At 33.6% G+C, this 13,884-nt stretch overlaps 1 protein-coding gene and 1 long non-coding RNA gene across 3 annotated transcripts in view; one reads left to right on the forward strand and one right to left on the reverse strand.

The window, feature by feature from the left end:
• LOC115218952 (kelch-like protein 20) overlaps positions 1-13,884 on the reverse strand; it is a 36,961-nt gene that overhangs the window by 5,836 nt on the left and 17,241 nt on the right. For both annotated transcript variants that reach the window (XM_029788985.2, XM_029788978.2), the window contains 7 exons: positions 8,683-9,223; positions 7,217-7,375; positions 5,931-6,141; positions 5,156-5,339; positions 4,202-4,345; positions 2,629-2,762; positions 215-423 (listed from right to left, as the gene is read on the reverse strand). In XM_029788985.2, the coding sequence (XP_029644845.1) occupies positions 215-423; positions 2,629-2,762; positions 4,202-4,345; positions 5,156-5,339; positions 5,931-6,141; positions 7,217-7,375; positions 8,683-9,180 (1,539 nt within the window). In that variant the 5' untranslated portion in view covers positions 9,181-9,223. The remainder of the gene's footprint in view (positions 1-214; positions 424-2,628; positions 2,763-4,201; positions 4,346-5,155; positions 5,340-5,930; positions 6,142-7,216; positions 7,376-8,682; positions 9,224-13,884) is intronic.
• Positions 3,136-6,825, forward strand: LOC118762521. Its single transcript, XR_004998277.1, has 3 exons — positions 3,136-3,232; positions 4,834-4,863; positions 6,679-6,825. It is a non-coding gene; the product is annotated as an uncharacterized LOC118762521 (long non-coding RNA).

Consider the following 13,884-nt stretch of genomic DNA (forward strand, 5'->3'; position numbering starts at 1 on the left):
GATGTAATCAGGATAAATTTACCAAGAACCATATTCAAGGAATAGAATTTTGGTTAAATAGAATACAAGGTAAATGTATGACAGAAGAGACAATTGGGTATAGATTGATGGATTTAAATTAAATATATAATTTGAATTTAAGACAAAATCATATTTAAACTATAAATATATTGAGTTTCAATAAAATCAAAAATAGAAAATTTACAACACTTACACCACTGCGTCGTGAGGTCATAGCTACAACTGGTTGCCATGTGTTTGTTTGAGGGTTATACCGTTCTGTACTACTTAACTCTGTTGTATCATCTCGACCACCAACAGCATATATCATGTTGTTATATACAGCAACACCGAGATGTTTTCGTCTGGTTCCCATTGGCGACACTGGATTCCAGCGATTAGTTCTTGGATCATAGCGTTCAACTAGATTGTTTGGAGAGGGGAAAAAAATTAAGAAAATTGTTAAAATCATTTTCCTAATGAATAAACTTATCACTGCTGCTGTTACATAATCATATATATCATTTCTTGTATCTTACTATAACTCCTCTATCAAGTCAAATTTAGTTATTCCAATTCAGAGTTGTATTATTCAAAACCAGCTATTAATAAATGTCAATGTAAAGTGTAAATAATCTAAGGTAGAAGTTAAATTAGGTTTTAATTCATTAAAAAGTCTCACTGACATCTATTGGCAGAGCTGTAGAGATAATAGTTTAAGAGATGATTTGCAGCAGTATTAGCAAGTAGTAATTAGAGAACCTCTCCAAGTTTTGAAAACCATTTCTGTTATTATAATGTAGCATTATTTACATAAAATTATTACCTGCTTTTCATATAAATATATAGTTATGTACATATATTAGAATATCAGAAAATTTCAGTATTTTTAAGTCTAATCATTTAATACAAAATACTCAAGTAGATCTGTATCTTTCAACAGGTCTGTTAACCCTTATTGAGTGGGAATCAAGTATACTCTGTTCTGTGCATGTTCACTTGAGACATGGGAACTAAGTTAACTCATTTTTTATAGTGGAGCACTTTCCAGAAATCTCAACATTTCTATATGACATAGTACACATGTTTCATTTAACAAATTAATTCAGTATTTGCATGTAAGTATGCAAAAATTTAATCAGTGTTTTGAAGGTTAATGCAAGTAAGACGATGTGGCACAAAGTTTATAGACAGTTCATTAGTTTGTAATGCTTAATCAGGTTTCAGTGTAACTGTTTCATCAGATGTGCAAGTGAAAGAGATTTTCAGGAATATCAATATTTCCAGTTGGAGCATGGGACATGTCATTATGGATTGGTACAGTATTCTTTTTAACCACTGGGTAAACAAATGTGAGTATTTCATAGTTCAACTTCTCTGATTAAAGGGTCATCCTCATGAATTTATCTCCTAAACAGAACCTTTCTGGGCATGGAAAATCAGGTTAATATGCTCATTTCTTCAGCTATTTATCAAAGAAAAGTTAAGAAACGTTCATGAGGTGTTGAGTTTGTCTTTGTACACAATAGTGATTACAGTGAATGCAAAGTGTCCAAAAGAACAGATTCTCATGTGACTAAAGGTAGATTTTTTTTATTCTAAAGCTATTGTCATGGTTTTCCAAATTATGTCAACAGAACCCTGATACTGTCCAAGATAACCAAGTCAAACAAGAAATAATGACTGAACTGATGAAGAAATGTTGCAACAAAGGAACCAAAATAGAAAATGAAAATAGTTGATAAATATTGATAATTTGACAAAATAGTGTCACATATATTTTAGTGTGATCATACTGCAGAAAATATGAGCATAGTCACACCAGATTATGGAAAAATTCCACATAAATGCATATAATGAAATACTCATAATGAAGCGCACAGTATGGTCCTTAACTCAGTGAAGGCATAGTACTTATAAATACTGGATCCTGTCAGTTAACTCGCTAATCTATGTACCACAAATCTACTTGATTAGGGTTGACTGGAACTACAACAACAACAACAATGTTTACTTCAACTCCCAGTCACTAAAACGAAAAAAAAAAGTATAAAAGGAGCAAAAACAATGTGTAGAAAACGAATATGAAAACAAAAATTTGCACAAACGAACAATGGGTGGCTCTGGAAAATTTACACAATCTGATTTTTCCTTCATAACTTTCAGGGAAATGGAACATATTTATGAAATTTTATAGAAATACCTTCCAAATGGCATAGATTACAATTATAAAGAAAATTATGAGGGGAAAAAATCAGATTGTGTGAATTTTCCAAAAGTCAGTCCTCTCCCCACCCACCCCATTTGTTTGCACAAATTTTTGTTTTTATATTTGTTTACTACATATTTTTCAACACCTATTAGAAATTTATTTTTGATGACCAGGAGTTAAAGTAAACATTAACCTGACTATCTATTACTACTATCACATAACAAAATTCTCATTCTAACATTCCACTTCCACCACCATCATTTCTACTATCATCAGACAACACAACACACTGTAATGGCTACAGTCAAATACAAAAAAAAATGGCTTCTATCTAATATACTAAGCACTTACTTTCACAAACAGTCCTGTTTCCATCTGAAATAGAAGCTAGCATTAATATGAAACACAATCCTTACCTGTATTCAGTGGGGAAGTACCATCACTGCCCCCAACTGCATACAGATATCCACCAAGTACAGCTACACCTACTCCAAGCCTTCGGGTACTCATAGATGCCACTTTGGTCCATTTATTTATCTGAGGATCATATCTGAAATTAAAAAAGAAAAAAAAAACATGTACAGCAGATTGAAGAAGGGACTGTGCCCTTGATCTTCCTAGATTCTCTGATGGATGAAAAAAAATTTGGTAGATAGTGGTTGTGTGCTTAACAAACTAAATAACTGATTGAAAACTAATATAGCTACAGTATAACACCACTTCTCTTAGCCAGTGTGACTAAGAAAAAATTTTATACACACTTCATAGCTATTTGCTAGTGAGAGTATTCTTCATCTATTGGGGAGATTCACAATCCAGTATTTTTCCATATATTTTAGTCTTGTAATACTACTTTCAAGTACATTCTAAGTTTCCCAGGTTAATGATTGAAATTCTTTTGGTTTTTTTCTTATTCTAGTACAAGTATCATCAACAACTCGTATGCGAACATTGAAATTTGTAGAACTATGAAAAACCATCAAACTCTTAGACAAATAGATGTCAAGAAAAATAGACATTGTTATGCATCTTTTTTTTTTTACTGCACTCATTGGTTCCAAATTATAGAGATAGCTTTCTTCTCTTCATTCAACATTTTAACAGTTTTCGTTGTTACTGATATGTTTCTATTCCAAACTACATTCATCATCATCATCATCATCGTTTAGCGTCCGTCTTCTAACACTAAATAAAACACTAAATAAAAAAGAAAATACTTTAATCTTTTTAAAAAGATTTAAGGGAAAAAAACTGCTTTCTGAAAATATATCTTTTAGCATTTTCTTATCAGATCATTATAAATACTATTTTATTTTACCTTACATCAGACCTCGCAAATTAATCTCGTCACCATAAAGCCAAAAGCTTAAAAGCTTAATAATTCTGTTTCCAAAATTTCACACTGAAGTAGTTTTTACCTGTCTTGGATGTTACTGCTGTTACATCCAACAGAGGGCCATCTGACCAACTGACAAACATTAACTTATGACAATCTTCAACTGATTACAGATCAGTTGAATTAGTTGAATTGATCATGGGTGCACTATCTCTTTATTCTGTCCCTTCTTGTTTGAACTATGCAGATGCCCTTTACTCACGCCCACTTGACACAATTGCCATTCCTTGTTTCATAATACTTGGTAAGTCTTATCTTTCAGATCCCAGAATAAACATCGTGTTCACTCATTACCCTCTGCAAATGTCATGAACACTGGTCTCCCATCCTCTCTTTCTAACGTATAACTACTCTCCAAGCATCTATGCTTTTTTTTCTGGTCTTACTTGGTTACTATTCATATAGCCAAAAGCTTATTGTAGTGTATTATATCTTTTCCTTTGTAGTTACTACACATACTTGTTCCTTCAAATAATCTCTAGAATTTGAAATAAATTCATAATTTATCCTACTGAAATAGATTGTAGAACCTTAAAGGATTTTCTTAGCGCACAGATTCAACCTTGAAAGATGGGAAAAAGAGCCCAAAATACCTTTCTACAAAATTTAAGCAAGATACACCATCTTGGCCTCCAACTGCATACATGTGTCCATCCAATACAGCTACTCCAACACTTGTTCGACAAGAGCTAGTTGGTGCAACATCACTGCTCCACTGATTTGTTTGAGGATCATATCTTCAAGTATTAAGAAAAAACAACATAATTGGAATTAGAAAAATATATGGAAGGAAAATAACAATTTACGTGTCTTACATTGTGACATTATAACATGGAAATGTTACTGATGTCTACATGTGATTTCATATTTATAATCATTTCAGATAATGACATTGTAACTAAAGTGTTAACAATGTCTGAATACCTGCCATTAAAGGTCATAAGGTAAATTATGTACACTGTGTCAAGAAGACAGAGCGAATCTTCCAGAAAATATATATTCTGAGACCTTTGCTAAATAAATTTTGACAAGTACAGACTTCTGCGAATCTTCCAGAAAATATATTTTCTGAGGCCTTTGCTAAATAAATTTTGACAAGTACAGACTGCTGCTACTTAAATAGTCAAGCTATTTCAGAAATACTAAGCATTTTTTCATCTCTTGAAGAAAATATTATCTCAGAAATCAAACATAAATTTCTAATAAATTTTTTTTATAATTGCAGTTCAATTTATGTATCTGCTATGAAAATGAGGTAAGTTTTAATTAAATTTCCATGAATATATAGATGTAGAATATTTTTTAACATGACATTTGAACTCATGTATTTCCACAAAAGCTCCTACTTGCTCTCCAACATACAACAATCGATACATTTCAATATGAGGTTCACACTTTTATGATCTCATTCAATTACTTCATTCCAAGTTTACTTACATCATAAATACTACTCAACATTGACTGCTATCACATGAACAGGTTAATACATAATGTCAAAGACTGTCAGTACATTCCTATTACAAAATGAATATGTGATAAACTCTTACCTTTCAATGCTGTTTAAATAAGATTGTCCATCATGGCCTCCTACAGCATAAAGAAGGTCATTTAAGACAGCAACACCTACACCACAGCGTCGTTTACTCATTGGTGCTACCATGCGCCATTCACTTGTCTGAGGGTCATATCTCTCAACGCTAGATATCGCATCACCACTACACCATCCACCAACTGCAATTGAAGATTTTTAAGGATTATATATCAAAACAAGAAAAGTTTTTAAGATGAACAAACTGACTTATTTGTTTAGTTCAAATCAAAAAAGCAGCACAACCACTCTCAAGAGAAATTTCATTTTTCATTTGCAATATGAAACTATATTTATCAAAAAGACAGAGTAAAAGTTTATTATTTATTAGCCACTGTTTGAGAGTTAAAGATAGCTGAATCAACAAGCTAGAACATATTTTGTTACTGCTGCTGCAATGTGATACTTGACTCTCAAAAGCTCTCAATAGGTACCACATGTTGTATGCAATTGCAGTGTAGTAAAATTTATGATTGTTTGCTTTAGATGCAATACTGATATCGGACCATCTTATAAACATGGGATATAATAAAAATGCTAACAATATGGCTCTATTTTCAATTCTATGCCAACTATTCCAGCATAGATTTGAAAATAAATGAATCAGTGTTAATAGTAAACATACCATTTGCCTTAATGAGAAAAGATTTGAAACGGTCACAAGACTGTTAAATAAAGAAAAATATGCTGTGTAAAGAACAAGCCATTAAAAGTGGAGCAAGGAGAATATTTACCAGCGAACAATACTTCTCCACAACGAATGGGTTTCCGAGGTCTTGTTCGTGGCCCCTGCATGAGGGGTCTTTCTTGAGGCAAGAGGAGGTAGTTTTTAGCTTCATCTAGCAGATCACGACAGGATTCATCACTTTTTATAAGCAGATCAGATCCTACAGTACCAACCAGGAACTTCGGACTCATCAAAGGGAGACGAACATGCTGTAAGACCTATAAATGGATAGACATTTTAGAAATATTTCCTGTTATTCACACAAAGTCTATAAAAGCAATTAAAATATCCTTTACATTATAACATACCTTTACTTTGGGAGTTTTTATTAAAGTTTTCCTCTTCTGGTAAGGAATTTAGGTATCTAAGTAAATTATGAATTAGATATCTAAATAAATATATCTAACATTCAGTTACGTATCCTAAGTAAAACTTCATGTGTAGATGTTGGAGTACATTAAGGTTGTACACATTGATCATGTTTTCATAGAAGCCATAAACAAATGTAAAAACAGTAATTTTCAATGGTACAACTTTAAAAAGCACACAAAAAATGTTGTTTTGTGAAGTTCACAGGTTCAAGTCTTATGTCATTCTTTGGCACCAAGACAACCTGAAATGAGCAGGCTTTTGATCAAAAGCATTCCAGTCATGACCATCTTTTAGTCAGCCATGGTATTTCTAGTACTATAATGTCCATTTTTTTTAAATAACAGGATGTGATTTAAGGTAAATTTGGTTGTTATTTCTTTCAGGTTGAAAAGAGCTCTCATTGGCATATTTTACATAATTGCCCCCAATAAAAGTTCAACGTTAGAATTCAAAATGAAGTGGCAGAATGGTTTCAGTTTGAATTGACTTGAGATTTGAAACTTCTGGAAGATTTGAAACTTAGTCACGAGGACACTACTTTGGACAAGTTGCATAGAGCATGGTTCAATATTGGAAACACTGCTCCAATGAAACATGGTTGGCTTGTTAAGCCTAATATTGTACACATGGCTAAGTTATATTTCTTTGAGTATATCAGTCTGCTATTTCAGTTTTACAGATGGGTAGTTAGGAGTAAGCAATCAAATACCCAGTTTGCTGAGCTGTGGACAATATTAATGAAAACATTATTTGATTCCAATATAATCATACTTGCAGAGAAAAATAAATGTGAAACTTTTATTTAAGAAATGTTGCAAGAATATTTCAAAAGGAATATTTATTTATATACATTTGTTCGTTTACCAAAAATACAATTAATAGATTATTAAAGAATAAAGAATTCTGTATTGCTTGACATACAGTTGGAAGATGCTGCCTTCTCTCTTGGATATTGTAACGGACCCATGCCATGACAGCGTTGTAGACTTGTTCTTCACTTCGTACATTCAGCTCATCACTGGAGATTATATCAACAAGTTGATTCACAGGAAGTAATAAGAATTCCTCACTTTCCATCACCTACAAAAATTTAAACATTATCATTTGAAAATTCAAGTATCTCTGAAACTGCATTATAGTATGCTGGTCTAATTTGATTTAACATTCCCTGAAGAACTGATGTTCATTCTTGATACCAAGGTGAATTAAGATATGAACACCTGGCTCAATATCATAGCCACTCAGCTATTTTCCCTATACTTTTATTATGTTTGAAGTATTACACTGTGTAACGAAATTTTAATTTTTCTTTTTTTTTTTGTCTTTGGTCTATAAACGTTATTTCCTATTTGCCTTTATCTAGAAATCAAAGGAAATGACTACTATTCCCTTCAAACTTTGCTTTGTGACCTGGATATCAATGATTTGAAACTGACCAATTTTCCATTACATTTAGTGCAGAGTTACTGAAGCAGAAATATCATTATAGCAAATATCCTGCTCAGTACCACAGATTTGCTTGTCAGTTGCTTCACTATAACCACTTGTGCATGTCCCATGACAATATGTGCAGGAGCATCATAGCAATGTGTTGAGAAGGATTCTTTGGGGTTTAAATAAATGTAACAAAAGCAAGGTTTGAAGGAAATAAATATTAGTTATTTTTCATACTTTCTAGGAGTAAGCAAAGAGGAAATAACAGTTACTACCCAGGGACAAAAATCGCGTTACACAGTATTATTTCATTTGAAGAAGCTGTGACTAGTAAATTTATGAACACTCTTACTCTTGCACAAGTTTTAGTCATTAGACTGCAGCCATTCTAGGGCATTGCCTTGAAGGGTTTAGTTGATTAAATTGACACTAGTACTTATTCTTTAAGTATGGTACTTCTGTCAGATTCTGTTTTTACCAAACTACTATGTTACAGAGATATAAACAAACTAACACAAACACAAATCACACACACATATTTGTGAGTGTGTGTGTGGTGTGTGTGTGTGAGTATACACACACATACACACAGATATATGATTGGCTCATGCATAGTTTCTATGTATCAAATTCACTCACAAGGCATTGGCCCACCTGGAGCTATAATAGAAAACACATGCCTGCAAGGTTTCATAACACCTACATATACATATACATGTGCATGTATGTGTGTGTTTGTGTATACATGATGTATGTACACCACATGCATGCATGCACATAAATGATTGCTTGTTATAAGAAATCTGATTTATGATAGAAATATGTAGAGATAGTGCGGTTAAGTGCTAAATATATTGATCAGTCATGGGAGCAAGAAAGCATTTGGTAATGCCTTTATCAATTGGTATTGCAAATACAAGAAATAAAACAGTATAAAAAAAAACGAAATTTACCTCTTGAAAGTTGTGTTGGGTAAATTTGTCAGCTATCCTTAGGAGGTCTCGGCAGGCATGAGTATCAGCAAAGGCACGAATCCCAAGGCAATTGGATGGATCCAGTTGCCGTTTTAAGAACTCACAGCACACTTCTTGAATTTCAGCTAGCTGCAATAAGCATGCAGCTGGCAGTAAAGTCTGTACATTGCTTTCTTCAACAGTAATGTTTGCAGTATAACAAAAGTCTATGAGAAGCTCCATGGCATTCTCGTCAATGTCTCTTATGGTGACCTCAGTCTGACGGCTCTCTGCTAATTCTCCAGTGAACATGGCATGGAAGTAAGGACTGCATGCTGACAAAATCATACGATGAGCAAAAATCTTTCGTTGTCCAACAATAAGCACCACATCACACAGTTCTCTCAATTTCCGAAGAACATTGATGGCCTCTAATGTATGCCGCGGATGTTTATCTGAGGTGTAGGCCAGCCGTGCTGGAGACGGAGGGCGCTCCATTGTAGTAAAATAAAAAACAAAATAAAGGTTTTGTTTGCAAAATCTGGAAAACAAGTAAAATTATTTCAAGTTATTTGAGGAATCAAAACAGAAAAGAACACACAAATTCATAAAATAAAAACATACTATGAGGGGTGTATAAAAAAAAAAATTCAGGTATTAGTGTCGTAAACATTATCGAAACTTGAATGTTTTCTTTACACAATAATATAATTTAATTTCATGCACACAACATTTTTAAATGCATAATATTTTGTGAAATAAATAGAAAATGTGGCTGTTCATGTCTTGTAAATACGGAGACAGGAATAATATTATCATCATTTTAATGTTCACTTTCCTATACTCGCATGGGTCAAACAATTAGTTGAGGGAAATTTTTTACGGCTGGATGCCTATCCTACTGCTAACACACACTTGTTTCAAAGTAAGGTAGTACTTCTCCCTGACCAAGCATGTTTTCTCAAAATATTAGAAACAAAGGACATCACTTACACAACAGTGACACTTGTTTACAACTACCACATACTGTCAAAGCAAGAAGACAGTAAACACACACACACACACCAACACATACATCTATATAAACCAGATTTCTTTCAGTTTAGTGTACCAAACCCATTTGGTTAGCCAGGGGCTCGGGTAGAAGACACTTACCCAAGATGTCACACAGTGGGACTGAACCCAGCTCCATGTGATTAGGAAGCAAACTTCTTACCATACAGCCATACTTGTGTCCATTAATGTCAGGTTCATCTTATAGCACATCAATGAACTTTATATACAACTAGCAAACTTTCTTAATACTTCTCAAATCACTTGTTAATCTGTAATTTATCAGTGTTGCTAAGATAAAAGCTTTAACCATTTAAGCATTTAAACTGGCCATATCCGGCCCAAATATTTTACATGTTTAATGTGAAAACTGGCCAGCTTCTTGCACCTACCCTATAACATCATTCTGAAAATAAATAACCACATCACCAAAATAAATAACCACATCACCAAAATCTTGAAACCACAAGATAATGCATGATTAATTCAAAATAAATAAGCATTATGTTTGACAGAATAATCTGACTGTTAGAGGGTTAAAATATCCAGTTTACTTCTCCCTACTCTGCTTTCTATGAGGAAACAATAAATACAGGGTGAGTCAAAATTTAACTTTTTTGCTATACATGTGCTCCTTTACTATGCCTCATAACCAGAAGTCACAGGGTGTCAGATCAAGGGAGTGTCACTGGTCTACCACGACCTATCCAACGATTTGGAAATGTTTGATTGAGAAAAGCACAAACAGTATGGGCAAAATGAGGCAGTGCACCATCCTGTTGGAAATACTCTGTCCGTATGATTCGTAGAGGTATTTCATCAATGGCAAACTCCTGCAGCATTTGTAAGTAGGCATTTGAAGTCACTGTTGGAGTTTCAAAGAAATAGGGTCCAATTATGCCAGTAGTGGTCACGGTACATCACACATTTACCTTTGCTCTTGAATGACACGTGGTTTTCAGTACCCCAGAAAATGGTGTTATGTCAGTTGACATAACTACTTGTATGAAAAATGGCTTCATCACTGAATTCCATTTGACTTACAATGTCCAGTTGGATATTTGTCATTTCAGCTAGAATCTGACAGCATTCCACATGAAACTGATTTTGCTGAGTTGTCAAAACTTAGACAACTTGTATGCGATATGGTCTTTGGATAGGATTCGGCACATTGTTCTCTGTGGAATCCCTGTTTCCAGACTGCATCGTCTCGTCGATTTAGATGGACTCCGGAGTACGGCCTGCTGCACAGCAGCAATGTTCAAGGTTCTTCTGCCTGATTTGGGCTGGCCTGCATTTCCTTGATAGTTGTCTTTTACTGATCCAGTCGATACAAACTTGTCATGGATACGACAAATTGTTAAATGACTTGGTGGGTCACAATCTGGAAATCATTCAGCAAACTTTTGATGCACTGTGTTGTTGACGAGCCAAACACTTCCATCAAGCTTGCAACCACCTTTCTTTGTTCCAATGTGAGTATGGCAGCTATAGGGAACGTCTATCTGTAACAGAACAGAAAAGTGTTAACATAATTTTGACTCACCCTGTATATCTTCTCTTTACACACCCATCTAAAACATGATTTCTGTTTGAGTCAAGTGTTTATTATTTGACAGAATAATCTGAATGCTAGAGGCTTAAAATATCCAGTTTCATCCCTACTGTTTTCTATGAGGAAACATAACAAATATAAATATATCCTCTTTTTATGTACACCCATTTAAAACACAATTACTGAGTCAAGTGTTTACTATTTGTTTTATTAATATCATCCATTATGAATAATACAGATAGTTTAATGTGACACTGACAATGAAAACATTGTTTTTTAAGGAATGTCACAGTGGTTACAAAATGTTACAAAGGTGAAGAGTTCAAGCACTGAATAGTTATTCAATGGCCATGATTCTGAATGTCGCCCAGCAATGAATGTGTTTCAATTCATAGCTCTGATACTCACTCAGCTGTAAATATACTACTAGTCCCACTGTGTAGCACCTTGAATAAGTATCTTCTATTAAAACTTCAAGCCAATCAAAAGCTTGGGAGTAGATTTGGTAGGTGGAAACTGAAGAAACTTGTGGTGTGTCTGTGTCTCCTTGACCTGACATCATGTGGTAGCTGTAAATGATTATCAATGTCATAAAATCAGTATCATTCATTTCCAATATTCTGTGAAAACATGCCTGACCATGGGGAAATCTTGCCTTACTTGGACATAAGTAAAGGAAGGGCATCCGGGTATAGGAAAAAATCTAACTCAATAAATTCCATCTGATCTCTTGCAGGCATGGAAAAATAGACATTGAAATGGATATATATATGATGGATGGATCTCAGTTAATTTCAATAAGCACTGGGCTATTAGATCAACTAAAATAATTTTAATCTGCAGTAACTATGTAAATTCACAACACAGTCAGTCATCTGATATTTAATATTGTATTTTGGAATAAGCATCTTAAATACATGGACTAGCTTTACTATTCACGTCATTATTCTTTTAATCTTCAATCATACTCCTGGTGCAGCAAATATTAATGATTAAGAAATAAGTTGTTGATGAGAGACTATGAAAGAATACAGAAATTATTAATACAGCAATGTGTTCTGACCAAGATGCCCCTTCCAAAACATAATATGGGATACAAGTGTTCAGATCAAAACTCTTGCCGAACATGTTGATAAAGTAATACTATATCAACTCAATCATTTTTATATAAGGCTAAACTGAGGAACTGAAAAAGAAAATACGAGCTGATAGACTATGAAACTTGAATCAACAAAATAAGAATAGACTATTCCATCCCAAAAGCAACCTTCCCTACCCATGATAAAAATAAACCATGAACCGAAATTTATTTACAAATAGTTTTTGCTGTATAACCCCCAAGACAGTCTTGATCTTGTAAACCTATGATTAAAGATGATTAAACAAATCCTTATTTTTTCAAGTAGCATATTTAGTATGACATTGATGTGGCCCAAATTTAGACAGTAGCTGTGTTTGAGGGAGAAATAGCAGCTGTTTTTAGCAAGTTGAGCAGCCATATAGATTTTCACACAGTGGCGCACATGAAAATATTCTTTCCTACTCTAGGCACAAGGCCTGAAATTTTGGGGGTGGGTGACAGTCGATTAGATTGACCACAGTATTCAACTAGTACTTAAATTATCGACCCCAAAAGATGAAAGGCAAAGTTGATCTCGGTAGAATTTCACGTGAAAATATTATACAAGGTTAAGTGCACATTTAATTTCTATGATTTCTCTGTTTAAAATATGTATTTCTATTTCTAATCTATTTTATAACTATTAGTTGAAGTTCAAAGAACACTTACCAACGAATACAACATAAATTGGCCAAACATTCCCTCCATTCCTTCATCACTTTAACAGATAAGAGTCAACAGGTGCTCTGTAAGTCAGTCTTGACAGAGATGAGAACTTTTGGATTCATCTAGCTCTTATTTTCAACTTCTTTCAATGCTGATCATATTGCTAAATTCAAATAGTCAAATTTACCAGGTATATATTTGGTGCTGAAGATCCATCTTTTGAATACCACCATTACATAACTTACCAACATCAATATCATCATAATCACCAGACTCAAAACCTATTTATATATTTGGGATTTTACTATTGCATCTACAAGAACCAACAGGAAAATATTGAAATTTAGAAGTCAATTCCTCGTACTTGATGGAACAGTAATAGCCTTATTGTAAATTTCAGTTGATTCAATCCTCTACCATTTTGTGACATCACAGACATTCAAGAATGCCTCATTAACAATGTAGTTCTCATTTCCAAAACTATTTGTAGAAATGTGATCTGCTGATCAGAAAGGCAAATAACTCATTTTAGCATTTCAGAAAAAAATTTCATTTCCAATCCACAGACTCTTAATACACACAAATTGTTGATCCTTGTTTTAGATTGTTCTTCACACTAACTTTTTACAACCTCTGGGGCAATCAAAAGAAAGAAGTGCTATCCAAACCATACATGTCTAACCAATAAAAGAACTAGATACAAATTAAAAACTGAAAAAAATGGGGAAAGGAAAAGAACAGTTCACATTATGATTTAGCTTTCATTGTTTTATTCAATATTTGAAGCGATTCTGTTCAGCATATATTA

This window comes from Octopus sinensis, linkage group LG1 (genome assembly GCF_006345805.1).
Source record: "Octopus sinensis linkage group LG1, ASM634580v1, whole genome shotgun sequence".
NCBI classification, from domain to species: domain Eukaryota; kingdom Metazoa; phylum Mollusca; class Cephalopoda; order Octopoda; family Octopodidae; genus Octopus; species Octopus sinensis.